The sequence below is a fragment of the Cetorhinus maximus genome, chromosome 2, assembly GCF_964194155.1.
Source record: "Cetorhinus maximus chromosome 2, sCetMax3.hap1.1, whole genome shotgun sequence".
NCBI classification, from domain to species: domain Eukaryota; kingdom Metazoa; phylum Chordata; class Chondrichthyes; order Lamniformes; family Cetorhinidae; genus Cetorhinus; species Cetorhinus maximus.
Window position 1 is genome coordinate 205,006,756 of NC_135880.1, and position 19,455 is coordinate 205,026,210.

At 38.8% G+C, this 19,455-nt stretch overlaps 1 protein-coding gene across 5 annotated transcripts in view; it reads right to left on the bottom strand.

Moving 5' to 3' along the window:
* The window catches only part of gramd1ba (GRAM domain containing 1Ba), a 500,575-nt gene that overhangs the window by 32,737 nt on the left and 448,383 nt on the right, over nucleotides 1-19,455 (bottom strand). For all 5 annotated transcript variants that reach the window (XM_078531845.1, XM_078531813.1, XM_078531836.1 and 2 more), the window contains 6 exons: nucleotides 12,462-12,546; nucleotides 10,862-10,965; nucleotides 5,932-6,027; nucleotides 4,903-4,983; nucleotides 2,899-3,014; nucleotides 1,334-1,490 (listed from right to left, as the gene is read on the bottom strand). In XM_078531845.1, the coding sequence (XP_078387971.1) occupies nucleotides 1,334-1,490; nucleotides 2,899-3,014; nucleotides 4,903-4,983; nucleotides 5,932-6,027; nucleotides 10,862-10,965; nucleotides 12,462-12,546 (639 nt within the window). The remainder of the gene's footprint in view (nucleotides 1-1,333; nucleotides 1,491-2,898; nucleotides 3,015-4,902; nucleotides 4,984-5,931; nucleotides 6,028-10,861; nucleotides 10,966-12,461; nucleotides 12,547-19,455) is intronic.

Here is a 19,455-nt window from a genome sequence, read left to right on the forward strand (position 1 = left end):
ATCAGTAAATAGCAATTAGCAGTAAGAATCTGAATTGATTTCCCCTCCATTAGCCAGGGATAATTTGGTCATTTGCAATGCCCTACTGCCATCTGGTTTAGATCATCTAACTCAGCATAATCTAGAAATACAAATAGGATCTTGAGGTCATTCCCCAATATGCTTGATGGATGCAGCTGGAAGCATAGGGAAGGTGAAGACATTGGGCAGAATTTTGCCCTCGGATGGCGGGCGGGCCCCACCAGCTCGGCGGCGGGCAGACAGCCGACCCCTGTCACCAAAATGAGGCCCGCCGCCATTTTGAGTGGGCGGGCCAATTAAGGCCTGCCCGATGGGAAGTGCTATGTGCTTCCTGTGCGGGGGGGGTGGGGTTCCCCATCTGTCAAAGTGCGCTCTTTCACTCATGCGCGCGAAACATCGCACTGCTCCCTGAGGCAAAGTCCTGTCTCAGGGAGATTAGTGACAGGTAAGAAAAGCCAAAAAATAGAAAAATTAAAAAATTATTAACATGTCCCCCTCATGTGACAATGTCACACGAGATGGGACATGTTAATAAAAGTGACAAACTTTATTAGACATTTTAAAAACGGACATGTAACCTCATCCCACCAGTGGATGAGGTTTCATGTATTATCAGAAGCCCGCTGGGGCTCCTGGCCTGCCCACCAGCCTGAAGGTTGGACGGGCAGGTCTTTAATTATCTTAATTAGCCTGTTAATGGCCCTAATTGGCCATTGACAGGTCGGCGGACGGACAGCTGATTTCGCTGTCCGCCCGCCTTCCTAAAAATTTAAAGGGACCGGGATGACATCGGGGGTTCCTCATTTTCCTGTTGGTGAGTGGGCCCCGCCCCCAAATCGCCGACGGGAAAATTCAGGCCATTAAGTTGCTAAACATTAATATGCCATTTATAAATGGTTTATAACACCATTATCTCTTAGGCATGATACTTAAACTGATTTGTCTGAATTGAAATAATAATTGCAGTTAAGGCTATATTAATTCTTTTGAGGATTTGGAGATGCAGGGACAGAGGGGTAGTGTTTGACAAGCAAAAAAGCTGCCATTCTTTCCTGGATTGCCTCTATGGTTTTCTGTGTATTGAATTTTTCAAGTAAGCCACTACAATTAGTCACATTAAATGTAAAAGAAATTAATATATGGGGAGGAGGCAGATTATTTTAAAGCACTGAAATATAGCACCTATAGTTCTCTTAAATACCAGTATTTTCATTAAATTTTCTTATTTCAAAAAGGTTTGCAGTATTTGAGAGGGTTTTTTTCATATTTTGAAATATATTGTGAATTGAAAATGTCCGAGTAATTTACATACTGAGGTAGGGGCCTCACTGCTCCCTGTGGAGGTTATTGTACTGTTCGTGATTGATTTCTTTTGCATCTGTGGACTGGCATCCGTTTTTACTTCTATGCTGCTTTTAGATGTATTATCATTCACCTCTACTTCTTCCACTGGGATTTCTTCGCAGAACCTGCCAGAAATAGAATGCGTGCCATTACATATGACAATAAATACCGACATATATTTCACAACAGACAAAGGCGGCAGACACTGAAAAGCTCTGTTTTTGTCTGTAACATTTGTTAAGAGTCTTTCATCCGTTTAATTCTTCAGATGGAAGCAGAGGAAGAGGGACTAAATTTCTGATATTCATTTTTCCATTTTAAATAAATGCATTTAACGCCAATTGAAAGAGCTATGCTGAGAAGTCTGCCTATTCTGCAGTTACTTCATAAGTATCATGTGTTATTTCTTTGGATGTAATCTTTAATTTTCTGAAATATATTTATTTTAATATTTATAAAATTACTATGTAACATTTGAGTTTTCAATTATAATTAATTCTGCAAATTTCTCAGAATTCCTTTTCTCCCAACTATTTCAACCAAGTGCTCCTATCACTAATCAATCCTCAAACAGAATGGTTCCCATTTAGTTTAATTACCAGAGATCTGACTTGTCTGAGCTGGCGTATGATTCAGATGCTTATTCTCTGACAGATATTCCAAACAGCACTGCGGGGGTTCCTACAACACATGGACTGCAGCGGTTCAAGAAGGCACCTCACCACTATCTTCTCAGGGGCATTAGGGATGGGTAATAAATGGTAGCCTAGCCAGCAACGCCCACATCCCATGAATGAATAAAAAAGAATACATGCTAGGAACTAAGATGAGAGAAGCTCTGCACTTTTATTGAGGCTTACAAACAATTAAGAGGCACAGGCTTACAAAACATACTTAGGAAATAACCAAATTTAACAAATCTCAAAATAGGAATTAATTCAATCCTATGTTCATTATGTAAGTAAAGGCATGTAAATATGTACAAAATTGCTGTGATTTTTTTGACACAAACTTATTTTTACTTCCATGTGTGAGTATTGTTGTCAGCCTACTGAGCCTGTGTATTTGTAAGTTGTATAATTTTGCCAGTTTTCACCTTTTTAGTACAGGGACAGTCCAATGAACAGTTCACTGGGAGGTACAGAAATATGTCTGGCATCGACCCTAAACCACATTGATTTACATAATGTATCAGTTGCGTTCCAACTATTGTCAAATTATTTGCCTCAGCCAATGTCTGCTACATTCATTTATATTCTGAGGTCCAAATTAGAAAAATATAGATTGTTGATTAGATTTGATCATTGCAGATATACTGCTTCCTTTTAATGTAGTGTTGGATGTAACAGATATCATTCAGTACGTTCCAACTCAAGTGAAAGGAAAAATATAGTGCCACTTGCCCTGCTTAGACGTAGTACAATTATTCAGCAGTCCCCACCCATTCCATGTTCCAACTGCCATGCTGATTTTACATCAAGGTGAACCAGCATAAGGAGATAGCGTTTGTTTAATGGAAAGAAAAGATCTCACCCCATTGTGTTGAAGTCATCATCTGGAGGAACATAATCTTCATCATCACTGGTTAGACCAAGCTCATTCCCATAACACTGATGAACAAAGTGCCACAGCTCTTTGGGACAAAGAGGCTGCAAACATACCAATACAGTAACATCAAATTGAATCTCAGTTCACAGCAGAAAATCATTGTTCTTAGTGCTACTGCCAATAGTTTACATGACAATTACACTGGCTGTATGAACCAGCACACCTGTTGTAATGTGTTTAATACATGGAAAACTTACCAATAAGATATATTTTTGTAAAAATGTATAGGTTAATTTCTCACTTACATGCTTATCATAAATCACTTAAATTTGCTGATGGGTGTGGAATATGCTTGCGATACCAGCTTTACTAAATTGTAGGTTAAGTATCCCATAATAATAGCTTGGACAGGAAAAAACAGTATTCCCCATGAGGGTGGGGGAGGCTTGGGGGGGTGGAGGTGTGTAGAAATTCAACCCAAATATCCATAAGATGTTAAAAGCCTAAATACCCAGATCATGCCAATTTCTTTTCCATTGCAAATTCCCATGTCCACTTTTATAATGGGAAGAATTTTCCCCCGTTGGGGTGGGGGTGGGGGAGAAGGAGTGCAGGCGCGCCTCCGATCGGCGCACCGAATCGGGGGTGTGCTGCCATTTTATGTGGGCAGGCCAATTAGGGCCCGCCCAGCGTGACGTCCACCAGGAAGTGCTATGCGCTCCCTGTGTGGGCGGGGGGGGGCCGATTCCCTCAGCCGAGAGTGCGCTCTTTTGTGCATGCGCGCCGAAGGGCGCACTCATCTCCCTGAGGCTAAGTGCTGCCTCAGGGCGATCGGCTCCAAATATAAAAATGGTAAAGGTGCAAAATCAAAATTTCCCTGACATGTCCCCTCATGTGACGCATGTCCATCACTTTAAATCAAATATTTATTAAATTCTTAAAAACCCTCATGAAACCTCATCCTGCCTGTGGATGAGGTTTCATGCTTTTTCTGAAGGCCGCCAGGGCTCCCGGCCTACCCACCAACTCTAAGGTTGGACGAGCAGGTCCATTAATGAGGTTAATGACTTTGTCAATGGCCTCAGTGGTGGCTGCGGGGTGACGTCGGGAGTTCCGCCCAACATCATTTTAAGCGCCAGCGAGCGGGCCCCGCCCCCCACTCGCCGACCTAAAGATCCTGCCCAATGAAAACCTATCACATTGTAATTACTCGTTCTAACTGGAAAATCCACAATGCAACAACCAGCAGGATGATCTAATTATATCATGCTAAGTTTATCTGGACTGTACCCACTATAAAGTCTTATGTTCATATTCATAATGGCTGTACAAAAATAAGGGCACAGTGTATAAATGTTAAAATGGGAACTGAAATTAGCCTCCACTTTCCAACCCTATTTCACATGAAGACAACGATGTGGACTCAATTATAACTCTGTGTAAATGAATGGGTTTTGAGCGAGTTAAAATGTTGCCCTTTATCTTGACTCACCTTGTGCAACACAGTGGAAACTTGATTATGTTTTTAATTTTTTTTTAAGCTGATATCCCTAAATTTTCCATCTTTTTCTTTTCTGGGGTCTTGGCATGTCATAACATTCAAAGCTATGGGCCAAGTGCTGGTAAATGGGGTTTAGATAGGTAGGCCAGGTGTTTCTCACGTGTCGGTGCAGACTTGATGGGCCAAAGGGCCTCTTCTGCACTGTGATTCTGTGATGGAGACAGATTCCTTGCAAATGTTGCACCAAGCTATAATTACATATTTCATTTAACTGGTCTGGGAATGACTCTTCTCTCTCTGTCTCGGTGATTGCTTTTGATATCTGACCTCAAAGTAATTAAGCAATAAAGGAAAATATGCAGAGTAGGAGAAATCAAGTCTGCATCACACCTTTCCATGGGAAATCACCTTCCTAATCTAGCATGTTGCACCATCCAATGTTATTTCTTCTATAGGGAATTTAATTCTCAATAGTTTTCCATTATTACCTTTTCAAGCAGTGCATTTTGCCAGAGTCTGAACATCATCATGTAGGTTCTGTCCCGGGCTCCAAATGAAGTAAAAAAGTGCTACAAACAAATAATAAATATAAACCATTGGCCACAGAAAGTAAAGAACAAGCTTTCATCACATGAACTGATGTGATGAAGGTCAGCTAGTGCAATCATATGCACTATGCAATCAAATATGCACTCTCTGCACATTTACAACATAAGTCACAAATTTCAACCACTGTAGTGATGCAATAGCAATTCCCAGCAACTGAGGAGCAGTTAAGAGATGTGATGAAACAATAAAGTTTCTGAGTACAATTCCCAAGTATTAAAAAGCCATTAGTGAGTGAGGACTGTACAAACATAAACAGCACAAGTGAAATGGACTTACTCGATCACCAAGTTAGGCCTGGTTCAGCTGTCACTTACTATCAGTAGGAAAACACGCAAGTAAACTGTGTGTCACCATTAATTTCTTTTTCATAGCCATGCATGCACAGTATCTAACCTGGAACCAGGCCTGCGCAATACTTTCAAGACGGCTGCTTGTCCACACACATATATACAGCTTCGTGGGAACGTAGCTGACCAGCCAAAATGGTATCATATTTTCTTTTGGGCAAGGGCGATGTGATTTCACAGTTGCCATATCTGCTAGATCTTGAATGATGTGTTGCCTCTGCTTCAATGGCTTCAATTGCCTCTGCTTCAATATAACTCAGCTGAAACCATCCTGATAAAGAGTGGTTTCACCAGCAAGTGCACATGAGTCAGAAGGGCAATTGTTACTCATGTTTTTTAGCATTGATGAAACACCTCACAGCTTTCATAATAAATTTCTCTATGATGAAACGGATGGGCAAAGATCTGATTTAAACTGATTTCAGGTTGACTGAGGAAAACATATCTCACTGGCTTTCCAGCAAACGAAATTTAATGCTTTCCCTGAAGCATTATGTTCAATTCTTTATATAGGTTGACTAGTTCAGAGATACCTTCTATGAAACACTGACTGTACCTCACCTTTTCAGTGTCAGTGCAAACTTGGACAGCATTGGGGATGAGGCGAGCTGTTTTCTCCTTTGTCATCGAGCAAACATCCTTGAGACGTACAGTGAGCTAGACCACACAAGAGATTATATATTAAAAGGTCGCCAACAAAATACATTCTGTTTTGAAATAGTCAGAGTATTGTTAGGAAATAGAGACAGTTTAAGTAAATTATATTTGTATTTGTGGGCGTTAGGAACAAGTTTTAGTTTTAAAGTTTAAGTTTGATTTGTCTTCCTGTATTTGTGTGCTTAAAAAAAGGTCAAATTGAGTTTTAGTTTCACTTTAAATGGTGCAACCTGGGATTTAGTTTCATTTTTGAGGGGGACACCAGGTCTAAAGTTGTTTGCATACCTGCATTTCTAATGAGTTTTACGACACCTGAAGAGAAGTTAAAGCAAACACAGGAGTAGAAAAAACTGTGCTGTTGCCCAGTAACAGGGGTCCAGAGGTCCCACATACACACACACAGAAAAACTAATGAAACAGCAGTTTTGAGTTCAGTTTGAAGCCAGCTGCTAAGCAGAAGCAACCTAGAAGGGACAGGTAGCCAGTCCCAAGCTAAAGAAGAAAGTCCCCAAATCCAGGGGAATGGAACAGGAGAAAGTCATAAGAAACCTTCTACTCAAAGGACAGGACAGGAACCTGGAAAAAAAGGTCCTGTTAAGTGAAGAGTGAGGAGCAGAGAAAGGCTCCAAGCTTCAAACTTAAAGAGGCAAATGCTGCAGGGAACAGATTTAAAGTGGCATAAAGGCTTGTGAGAGGCCAGAAGATCCAAAGAGACAGCTGAAGGTCTGTAATTTTTTGCTATGGGCATGTGAAGCAGTGGTGTACTGTTGATGACTGAGTCAGTGAGAGAGAGTGTGTGGAAGGCGGCTTGAATGCATGTGGTGACCCAGAGAAGAGGAACATCAGAAGGAGAGTTCGAAACAGGAGAAGATTCCAAAGTGATTTCTTGGGGAGTGGAGATTGGAAACCCCCGTGTGAAAGACAGAGTTCAGTGAGACTGCTTGGCTGGGGGGCGGTGGGGGTGCGCGGTGGAGTTGAGGAGAGATCCATAGCATCTTTGTTGGGTGGTATCTGTCACTTGGTTTCAGAGTGCGGTGTGTCTGACCACAAGTCGCCAGTTGGTTTACATGGACTGTGTACTTACTGTGAACATTTGAGTATAAGAAAGTTTTTGTAACTTGTGCTATCCTTACAAATCTGAATATATCTGTAAAGCTATAGTTGTGGGTGAAGGAGTATTGTAATACTCTTGTTAAATAAATGTTTTATTCTTTTGTTAAAAGTTCATCAGCTGACTTCTGTTACTCTGTTCAGTAGCCACTCTCCATGTATCTAAACAAACAAATTAAAAGTTAGGATCTAACAAGCTGGGTTCCACTCTGGGATCAGGCTTGCCCAGTGGTAACATCAGCTGGGATCATAACAGTATCCTGTTTATGGAAATAAGCTTGTGTTTTCTATTCAACTGGATGGAACTTGCACATCTTAAATGTACATTTGCCACTTGTTAATGTGCATTTGAAAGCACATTGCCAGAAACAGAAGCAGTTTTGTGTACAATTAGAATATCTTTAATGTATTGGGGTATGACATTTTCTGGAAATGAGTAAGTTGGAAATGAACAATATATTCCTCCCAAAAAACTTTATAGGTATCATTGCTACAGCAGAAGGTCAAGTCAAATAGGTGTCTCATTGAGACAGGCGTTAACTTTTCTAACTTATCTGCAACAACAGAAAATAATACCATCAGCCTCTTTTCCACTCAGTTTTCAAATGACTGCTAGCAACAACTCAGGTTTCATTAAAATCCCAAATATGATAAGAAGATGCACTTTAAAAAAGAATCTGGAAAATGCTTGACTTCTAACTTGGCTGCAACAAAAATATCATCTAGAAAGTATTGGAGGAGAAATAAATCGACATGATGTAGCAAACGGGACAACTGGCTAAACTACATAGGGACATTTCATGAGGGTCAGGGTTCCATTTACTTTTGGAAAGAGTGACAAAAAGTCCAGTGAGATCAATTTTATTAGCAACAAGTAACAAAATTAACAGCACGAAATGCTGCAGAAGATCACATCCTGACTGCTATAATAACTGTGGAATTTAAATTCCAATCCCTGCTAATTACAGTAAAAAGACAGGCATTGAGGGAAGGGAATATTTCACCATTTTGTTCTACAGCAGATTTTCACCTTTGCATTTAGTTATGTTAAAGTTGGGTGAAGACAGATCAAGACAACAGCTGAACCTCTATCTTGTGCTCATTACAAGGCTGTCAAATGATTTCAGTGAACTGTCGAATCTGCCATCATCTTTAATTTACCAGCTAACACAATAGCTATTTGCTATGGTTTAACATCATCCCAAACACTGAAATCTGAGTTTGATGTTATTAAAAATACTCACCATCTATTTATTTTGTTTGTGTTTAATGAATTTGAAACATTTTCATTTAAACGTATAAATTTTAAATATGTTTATTTAAACAGTGAGGGTTGATGACTGTATCTGGAATTTCAGCTTGGATGAGTCATGAGTCTAAGGGTTCTGTGTTAACACACAATCAATATTAAAATATCATAATTTGGGAGTTTATGTTTCAATTGTAAAGAATGACTCAGTGCTGACTATTTATACGAGTTCAACTCTCTTGCAATCAAGATCAGTAAACTTTCAGGGTTGCCCTCAGCATTCAGCAGTTAGCACAGCCTTAATGGATTTGGAGGGCCAAGTGGTGGTCTTGTGTCGTAATGAATCTGACAATTATATATTCAAAAAATGTACAGAAGAAAGCAAAAAAAATGCCGACTTCTATATTAGTAATAATTGTTTGATTTCTACAAGTCATCCTAATTGTTGGATTCCTCATTGGCTGCATTGACAAAAGCAATTTTGATTGTTCACTTCAATTTGAAAAAAAAACAGATTTTGGTTATGTTTTAAAAAGGTCAACTGGCTGCACTGTAGATTGTTAAAGATCATTTAGATCGCCTGATGGTCAAAAACCACAGGGAGGTGAATATGGGTTTGTATGTGTAGGTTTTTGCAGAGTGAACGCAAAGCTTGATTGAGTCACAAAAACTGAACAGGAGGTGGAAGTTCAACTGATTACCGGAGGAAAAAATCAGTCACTGTAGGCTGTACTAATGCACCTTGCTGTTGTTGGTTACAGTGCAACAATCTCAAAGACCTGAGGGTGATTATCCTGTCCCGCTTGCTTGGGATGTTAAAATGAAAGAAAGTATTCAAGAAAAGGGGAACTTTAAAATGTTAAGGGATAATTAGAACCCGTCATAATTTTTCAGAAGGCGATTATGAGTTATTTTGAACGACTAACCCTTATTTGTTTAACAAGTACGGTTTACATGAAATTTGGGCTTTAAATTATTCACCACCACAAATAAGTGTGCCCTAAGCTTTCCAGGAATATTGCTAAGAAAAGAGACATTTTTGGTCAAAGCTTTTCGTTTTGCACTCATCAGGAGTTTCAACAAAATCATCTCTTTTTTCAGCAATACTCAAGTTCTGTAGAACCAAATGACTTTCAAGGAATGTTACCTTTGGAAGAGATTCTATTATGCTAACAATCTAATGTCTTAACTGCTTCTTTTGGTGGATTGGCAAGATCTCAACATCGTGCAGACTCTCTAAAATCAATTTATTGAACCTCCACCGCCACCCCTTGTGCTGCATACATTTCAATTGTTTTATCTATTTCTTCATCAAGGAGGTCCAAAACTCGCTAAATGTGCAGAAAGGACTTGGTCGAAATGTTTAAAAATGAAGATGTTTGTTGTGATGCATTCCATTGGAAAATAATTTTATTTAAAATTATATGCGTGCATTAGTGAAACAATAAAGAATTGGGCTACATCTAGAGACATAAGAACCTTCTTGAAGAAAGTTTTAAATAATGATTTTCTCATTCTTTCAAAACCTTGCAATTACAAGAAAGATGTCCACTCCTGGACATCTCCTATTCAGAAGATCTTAATCTTTAAGAGCAGTGCACAAATGCCAATACAGGACAAATTGAATTTCTGAATATTGGGTTAAAATTTTAATTTTAGCAAACGAACCTCTTACTTTCAACTTTTCAAAAATGGTTCCTATATATATTCTCTCCTTCGTAGCTCCTCAAACATTCTGACAAACCACTTGGCACCACCCATACTAATATGGTGACCTATACAATTAGTTTCACATATCATCATGGTGACCTTTGCATTTAGCATCCCACACCAACAAGATAGTTGTTTGTTTGGTTTCTTACCTCATTCTATTTCAATTGTAAAATTTCAATTTAATTTTAAGTTAAATTTCCATTTGGCAAAAATGATCTCTCCCATTAATTTAATATTTTAGGTAATGTAAACTTCATTATTTTTACTTATGCTGAACAAAATTCAATTAGGAAATGAGTTTATACACTTTCCTGCGGTACTAACATAGCCCTATTAATGGGTTATATAAAAATAATCACCACTATAATACAACCTATCAGATCTGTTATAGCCTGTGCTATTGGATCCTGCAGCCTATATATTTACGCTTATCACTGGCTAAAATGGGTAATTCTAGTTGACATGTTAACTCAGATTTTATATTAAACCAAGCAGTATAACCTCAGTTACCTACTAAATGAACTAAATTTTATTTGGAAAAAATTGTTACACTAATGATTTTATAACATCTTACAATATTTTATTAGGCAATAATACTGTTCATCTGACTATTCCCATGACATTTTATAAGCTTGCCTACAGGAACATTCAATTTGCCAGCTGATACAAATCATAATTCCAATGCTTTGTCTTTGTGGTGGTGCACATTGGCTTCTTAAAACCAAAGAAAAGTAGTATCTGTATTAGTTCAGGACTACATACCAGTGTTTCCCATCTGAAGATGTTGCTATAGAAGCAGATCCAATTTTCTGAGAGGTAGAGTCGCCCTTGCAGGAGGATGTCCCTTTGCAAGGCACAAGAGTAATCTGTCAGGTCAAAACAGAAACTAAATTACTATTATTAGTATGCATAAAACTGTCCACCAGAACCCCAGTGCCACCCTATATTTAATACTATCTAAAGCAATGTGCACTCCTCAGGTCAACAACATCTCAATGTTAATGTTAGTCAACATCAGCACTGAAATGATATGGTAAACCAAGGAAGTTGAGCAGTTGAAACAAGTGAACCTACAATTAAACTGAGGTGAACGAACTTGCTATAAAAATAGCTTTGGCCACCCACAAGAGTCAAACGTCCAGCTGCCAGAAACTGTTCCATGTTTTAGAAACATTTTAGTCTATCGTTGAGGCTGCCTCTGCATTCAGTGGTAGATTTAATTAACGTGTATAAAATTATGAAGAGCCTAGTTAAAGTGGATACAAAGAACATAGTTCCCTTAGAAGGGAGGTCAATTAACAGGGGTCATAGATTTAAAGTAATTGGTGGAAGGCTTAGAGGAGAGTTGAGGAGCAATTTTTTCACTCAGCAGTTGATGGAACTCACTGCTTGAATGGGTAGTAGAGGCAGAAATCTCACTGTGTTTAAATAAAAACACTAACGTTCACTTGAGGTACCATAGCCTTCAGTGTATGTGGACCAAGAGCTGAAAGATGAGATTAGGCGGAACAACCTTTTTTGGCCAGCATGAACAGTATAGGCAAATGGCCTTTTTGCATAAATTTTACTATATTTCTATATCATGTCTTGTTTCCATCCTTCTGTCTCCCATGGCAAATCAAGCCCATTTTGAAAAATGTATATAACTTTCAAAGTATTAAAAGTACACCAATTTCAAATTAAGTTAAAAAGGTATGTGATTTGTTTTGAAAGTTAAACCCATCGGACAGAAAAAAGTTACAGAAATTACAAATGAGCAGCGAATGGCTCTTTTACTAACAGGCAGTCATAGCGATTTTTGCTCCACCCCAACACTAAAGTTGAGAATTATACGTCAGGTATGAAAACTCAAACTGACTCCGAAATAAAGGGAGGTGAAACTCCTGCCTCCAGCGATCTCAACTCACTTCATCTTAGTGCTGGATTAGGTTCTGATTCTGGTTTCAGGTCATATTTATGTGACAAATGTGATATTAGAGAAGGAGCACACCACAAATATCATCCTAAACTCCTTATAAAATTATTTCAATTGAATATCAGTACTTTAAAAAAATTTCCACAAGGCCTTTAAACACATCCAATTTTTCCTGTAAATTGCAGGAGCTATACAAACTTAAATCCAAATAGTAAGCTGAGCTGGAAATAATACAATAACATTGGAGTTCAGTGCTCTTGTTTTTTTTCCCTGAAAAGGAAATCCGGTCTACCAATAATTCATTCCTTTCCCATCATCTAAATGTAACTTATTTAGTATGGAAATGTTTATCTAATGATAAATATTTAGTCTTTTCAAGCAGCCAGTCTTGTTTGAAGCATGCTTATACAACAGTGCGGTCAACATGAGCAGATGTCTTTTCTTTACCAACAATGAGTCGCTCTGTGTCTGGCAGCTGCTTAAAGAGCTTTCTGAAATCCTCATTCCGCTGTTTGTAGGTTGGACTCAAAACCTGAAATACATAAGCATGTTAAGAATTTTGACTCAAACTAATTGCTATATTCTAGAACCAAAACCTTTGTGGAGCATTTAACAAGCCTTTCTTTCTGAAATAACTGTGGAATTCCTTGCCATCTAAAAATACAATGTGGGGGGGTCAGTTTAATGTAATTTGTCAAGTGGGAAACCTATGTGATCAGGTAGTATGTATTTTTTTAATTCATTCAGGGATGTGGGCTTTGCTGGCAAGGCTAGCATTTATTGTCCATTCCTAATTGCCCTTGAGACAACGATGATGAGTCACCTTCTTGCACTGCTGCAGTCCATGTGGTGAAGGCCCTCTCACAGTGCTGTTAGGAAGGGAGTTCCATAATTTTGGCCCAGCAATGATGAGGGAATGGCGATATGTGTGACTTTGAGGGGAACTTGGAGGCAGTGGAGTTCCTCTGCACCTATTGCCTTTGCCGTTCTAAGTGGTAGAGATTGTAGGTTTGAGAGTTGCTGCAGAGCATTTTGTAGATGGCACACATTGCAACCATAATGCGCAGGTAGTGGAGGAAGTGAATATTTAAGGTGGTGGATGGGAGTTAAGCCAATGAGCTGCTTTGTCCTAGATGGTTTTGAGTCTCGAGTGTTTTTGAAGTTGCATTCATCCAGGCCAGTGGTGAGTTTTCCATTACACCTTACTTATGCCCTTGCAGATGATGGAAATACTTGGAAGAGTTAGGAGGTGGGTCACTTGGTGTAAAATACAAGGCCTCTGAGCTGCTCTTGTAGCCATAGTATTACTGTACTTGGTACAGTTTCTGGTCAATGACCGCCAGGATGTTGATGATAGGGGATGATGAAGGTAATGCTGCTGAATGTCAAGGGGACGTAGGTAGATTGTCTAGCACTTGTTTTACACATTGCCCAATATTACCCTTTAGTGACTTCAATGGAGACTGAAGTGGGATGGGGTGTAAAACTAGTGTTGTACACAATCCTGTCAGTTTCCTGATGATTGAGTTAAGTTAAAAGTGCTCCTCCGATGCAGTTCCTCTAGGACTAGATTGTTGAACCCTTATGTCTCTGTAATCCACAGGAGCCATGGAGCCCCTGGGCGCATATCATACATCTACACTCCTGTTAGTTTGCATATATTTCAAGTTGCTGTTGCTAATGGATCTTGGTGTTGTGTTTTATCCGTGAATGAAGCAACAGCGTTTAAAATCTCAGTGTCCTCAAAACACAAACAGGACAAACCAGCAAATAAGAACTATACAAATAGGACAGAGTTACCAAGGCTCATAATACATTTGGCATATAGTCTGGTCACCTCTGCCAAAGGTGGTGGTTTTGGACACATAAATAAAAGAGCTTTTTCAGGGGCCCTCGATTAATGAGGAAGCATAAACAACGTCAATTACTTACAAGCACATTCAAATATGTTAACTAGTTTTATTGGAAAGATGACTAAAAAACAAGTTAAAAAAAATCAAATTGTCACAAAACCACAAATATTTAGTTGTCTTAAATAGTAGCTTGCATGACTAATATATGTGTACACAATGAAATTCTGATTACACAATACATTACAACATAAACATAATTCCATTAAACAGCATTGAATACTCTCCATTTGCTAGGATGAGTGCAGTTCCAAAAACATTCAAGATGTTCAACACCATCTAGGGCAACAGCAACTTACATTTATATAATACCTTCAATGTAGTGAAACATCCTAAGGCATTCGACAAAAACAATATCAATAAAAACAATGAGTCATTGAAGGGAATAATAAAAAAAAATCAAAAGGGCAAAGCAGCCAGCTTGACTGACATTCCAGTCACCACCTTGAACATTCACTCCTTCCAATAATGGCACACCGTGGCTGCACTGCGTACCATCTACAAGATGCATTACAACAACTTGCCAAGGCTTCTTCAACAGTGACCTTTGCCACCAAGAAAGGCAAAGGCAGCTAGCACATGGAAACACCACCATCTCTTAAGTTCCTCTCCAAGTCACATGCCATCCTGATTTGGAAATATATTGGCATTCCTTCATTGGCACTGGGCCATATTTAATAATAGCACTTTAGGTGTACCTTCACTTCATGGTCTGCAGCAGTTAAAGAAGGTTGCTCATGTCATGAAAATGTAATAATTTTCATAATTTTATTGTGATTTATTGTAAAGGTAGATTAATAGTGGGGTTTGGGTTAGTTTTTGTGTGTGTGCGCGCGTGAGTGTGAAAGAGAGAGAGAGGGGGATTTAATTGAATTAGAGACAGCTAATCTGGAGCTTTTGAGTGATCAAAAGGGAAACTAGGTTTGAAATGCTAAATACTTAAACATGGCTGAAGTTTTAGAATGTCAGGTGTGAGGAACATTTGCATTTTTAGATAAACCAGAATAGTTTGAATTTCAAAAAGACAATGAGATGTTACACCTAGCCATATGAAGCTAAGTCAAACAGTGTGTTTATCTTTCCCAAACGTTACTGATAATATGATTATTATGGAAGATTTATATTATGGAAAAAGTAAAGTTGCTAAGACATATTGGAACAATGGAATTTATATTAAAAGGGGAGAAGACATTCTAAGATCTAACACAGGTGTGAAAAGCCTCCAGCCTCTATGCATCAAGCTGCTGCCTACAGGAACCAAAGCTAAGAAAACTCACTGTGAATATCACTGTCCAGTGTATTGTGTGCTTTGCCTGTGTCTGTTGAAATCTATTTTGTTTTACTGTTACCTTAACGGACGTGCAACTGGGAGCTAAATTAATTAGGAGAGTTAGAGGTTATTATAGTGGTAATTTGTAGACCAACGTATGTGCATAAAATCTTTTCTAATAAATGTTTAGCTTAGTTTTGTAAAAAAAAAACCTCTAAGTGTCAATGGATTTATTACTACTGAATTAAGGCACGCATCTCGAAATAAAGTACAAATTACAAAACAGTTGCGTCAGCTGTTTCAAGTTTCCCTCTGGAATTTGAGCAGCTCGGCATTTACCATCGGCTGTGCCATAACACTCACTATAAACTTTGCAAAGGACAATTAGGGATGGACAATAAATGTTGGCCTTTCCAGTGATGCCCACATCTCATGAATGAATAAAAATGTATATAACCAGTTTAAGATGGCAAAGAAACTTGATTGTAACTCAGCAAAAATGTGCATCAGGTACACGTACATTTAATCATATTTGGATTGCAGCGTGCACAATAAGTGTAAAGGGCTTATTCAAATTTGCATATTTATAAATTACTTGCTGAACTTTCCATCCTTCAGTTTACATACGAGTCCCAGAAATCTTAGCTGATACTTTAAGACATGATTTTTCATGACAACATCCAATATGCAGAAATATACAGAATACAAACACACAAAAATATACTACTGGCATCGACAACATTGGCACTGTCTAGAATGATTGCAGGGCATCTCCAACATGATTCAAATCTTCCATTTAGTTCATACCTATTTCAGTGCTCCAGAATACATGATAATTCTGTTAACTTCCCTTTGGTCTATGACAATTGGAGTGGTAATGAAGCATGAGAAGGGAAGCACCTTTTTATTCCTCCTCTGTCCCCACTCTAAAGTAAATTCTACATGTCAAGAAACTGACACGTGTTAACCAAAGCTTGTTCCCCCAGCTTTTGTCCTGACCAACACAGGCAAGCAATGTAAATGGGGCTATTTTAATCTAAGTAGTTCATGTTTGGAGCACCATTAGACTGCAAGACTACAAGTACTGTCTCACAAGTTGTACATTTGGCTTATGCAAGAGTTGACACATCAGAATGTGTCTTAAAGGTAACGTGGAGATACATTTTAAGTATACGGAAATTATGAACCTCCAATGGAACCAAGCTGATATGCTAGCTAGGGTATCAAAAAACTTGAAGGTGCTGATTTATGCTGGGGTTCAGTACTACAGTAACCAGACCTTCCGATATGATGCACACTGGTCATTCTATCTCCTAATCTTAACTGGGACGAACAGCAGACTGACCGTGGACAATATCAAAGCAAACTGAATCTTATCCTCAGCTGGCAACCACAAACATACACTTTCCAGCACAAGTTACTGGATGGTGATCAGGAGCAGCAAAACTGCTTCATTTTCCTCCTCAGGAGAGATGTATTGTGGCCGATTGCAGCACCTTAATTATTCACCTATCTAAGATCAACTATTTTACCAGAGGCCAGAGTACAAACCTGGGAGACCCTCAGCTTCTGGATCATCAAACACTACAAATAATGTTCACATTGTCATCAATAGTCACCTAGCTTAATAATATTGAGGCAAGTAAAGTATGAGCTGAAAAGACAGTAATAAAATGCTTTCTAATGAGTAACTCAGCAAGACAAGTCAAGATTAGAATGTGTCATTAGAATTTGACATTATTTTGCAGCTGTTGTTTACTTTTGTTTTTTACGTATAAATGCCTACACATAACATACATGCACAGGATTGGTTTAGAGTCTTGGAAGTACATGGTACAAGTACCTTATACACTTTAGGAGATTTATTTTCGCTTCCATTAAATCTTATTGCAATCGGAACAATATATGGCCGATACAGAGGCTATGCTAATTAAGAACAAGTCAGGTAAGAGCAAACCCCTCTCAATAGTTTTTAATCCCTGTTAAATACAAGTGATTATACAGTCAGGAGCAATAATCAAAAAAAAAGGTTCAGAATCTAATAACCTAATTAAAGGCTGGTTAGCTCAGTTGGCCAGATGACTAACATGGTTCAGAATAACTCTAACAGCACGGGTTTGACTCTCGGTCCAGCTGAGGTAGGCTTGGGACCTGCCTCCTTGCCGTGCCACCTGAGCACCTGGAAGGTAATGGCAAACCACCATTGACAAAAGCTGCCAAGATAACGGCTCAGGATGAAGCATCAGCTGACAATAAACCAAGGACCTGCCTTCCAGCAGAGCACCCATACCATACTGTACATGCCAATTTTCTATCTAATGTGAGAATTTCTTCTGCTTCAAAGCTTGAAGGGCAGAAGTTACAAACACTTGATTTGGATGATATCATATAATCCCATGTTATGAATGTGTAGTTGTGATATTATAGATTTTTGTAAAATAAAAGCTAATCTTCCTTTTAAACCTTAAAGATGGCTGCCAAAGGTCACCTGATCCTTTTCAACTGCAATGTGATCAAGCTTTAGAAGGCTCCAAGTAGATTACAGGCAGACATTATCTAACATGTGAAGACATTTGAAATTTAATTCGCATTTCCACAAGGGTAAACAGAAACTCAATGTGGCTTCCCTGAAGATGTGAATACCACGCTCTTATCTCCTCAAGCTCAGGAGAATGGGAATCCATTCAAGTTAAGACATGAGACATTTAAAAGGTTAATTATCTCGGCTAAAAAAACAATGGATGGGGCTATGCCCAATACCTATATGGAAGCATTATTCAACAGTTTGGGATAGCAACCATTTTAAATTTTGGAGCTGTATAAAGTCTGACTAAGAACAGACAATTTGTGTGCAGAATCTCAGGAACAGCTCTGAGAAACAATATCAGAGCAGGTTCTTGGCCAAGGGAGGACAACGCAAAAGGCATTAAGAAATCAACTGCTGTTCTGCCGAAGAAGTCCAGACAATCTGCAAGTGCTAGTGAGGAATAGGAAACCTCTCTCTCCCAAATACCTGTTGACCTGCTGAGTCCACCTAACTCTGACAAACCTCTGAATAGTCGACTGCAGAAGACACTGCAGCTACTAAACCAAACCTAAGATTCAACCCCTTCACTTCAGAAAGGAGGAATGTAAGCAATGGGCCCACAATGGTATCTCACAGAAATGGATTTGAAATCTCATCTTTAAGTACCTTTTTCTTATATCTGCATTTTAATCTTATAACCGTATTTTAGTTAATAACTTTATCACTTTTACCTAAGTGACTTTCAACAGTAGTTTTTTTTGTTATAAACTCACCTTTATCTTGTTTAAGACCAAAGCTTGTCTGCTGGGCTATTTTTAAATTGAACCACTTATAAATTAAAAAGGATGCTACATACGTAGACACAAATTCTTAGCCCACAGACCACTTTGAGGAAACACGTTTTACGTGGCTGTGACAATTTGGATCTCAAGTCGGATTGCACCCGTTGCAAAAGGAGCCAAAGCCAAACTTGTACTAAAAGCCAGGATATAATCCATTGCGAAAAGGTCCAAATTTTGAACTGCAAAACAAGTGGAACTAGAAAGGAAGTTAACAGAGTCCAAATTGTTTGAAACCAAATCAGAAGTTACAGCAACAAGCTTTGTTTTAAAGAAAACTACTGACAATATGTTTATATGACAACTTTTGATATACAAGAATTTATCAATCTGGAGCTGAATTGGCAAAAGTTAGCATCCTTGGGCATGGGCCAACTAAAAGCCATTGCTAAACAGGTAGGACCTTAAGATTCGCAGTAAGACAAAGAAACAGGAATTCCTGAAAATGCTGGCTAAGCATTCTGAATTCTGTCCAGAGTCAGAACAGGTAGCAGAAACTGATTCAGAACCAGACCAGGTTATTTCGCCAAAATAGAGCTACAGAAGATGAAAATTAAGCTGAAATTTAAAATCCAGGCCGAAAGGGAGGAGCAGCAAGCTCAGAACGTGAACAGTTACAGGGACAAGCTCAGAAAGAAAAGGAAGACAGGCTAGCCCGAGAAAAGGCATTAGAACTTCAAGCCCAGAAGAAGGACAAGCCCATAAAGGGAAGAATGTAATTTCCAGCTAGAGGTTGGAAGTGGAGCTGCAGGTAAAAATCTCACTCTGCGTAATGATAGCTCAGATCCCCTTCACCCTGGGGCCCTAAAATTCTCCAAATTTATTCCCAAAGTCGAAGAGGAAGCTGTAGAATCCTTCTTAACCGCTTTCGAAAAGTAGATGATCAGCTACATTT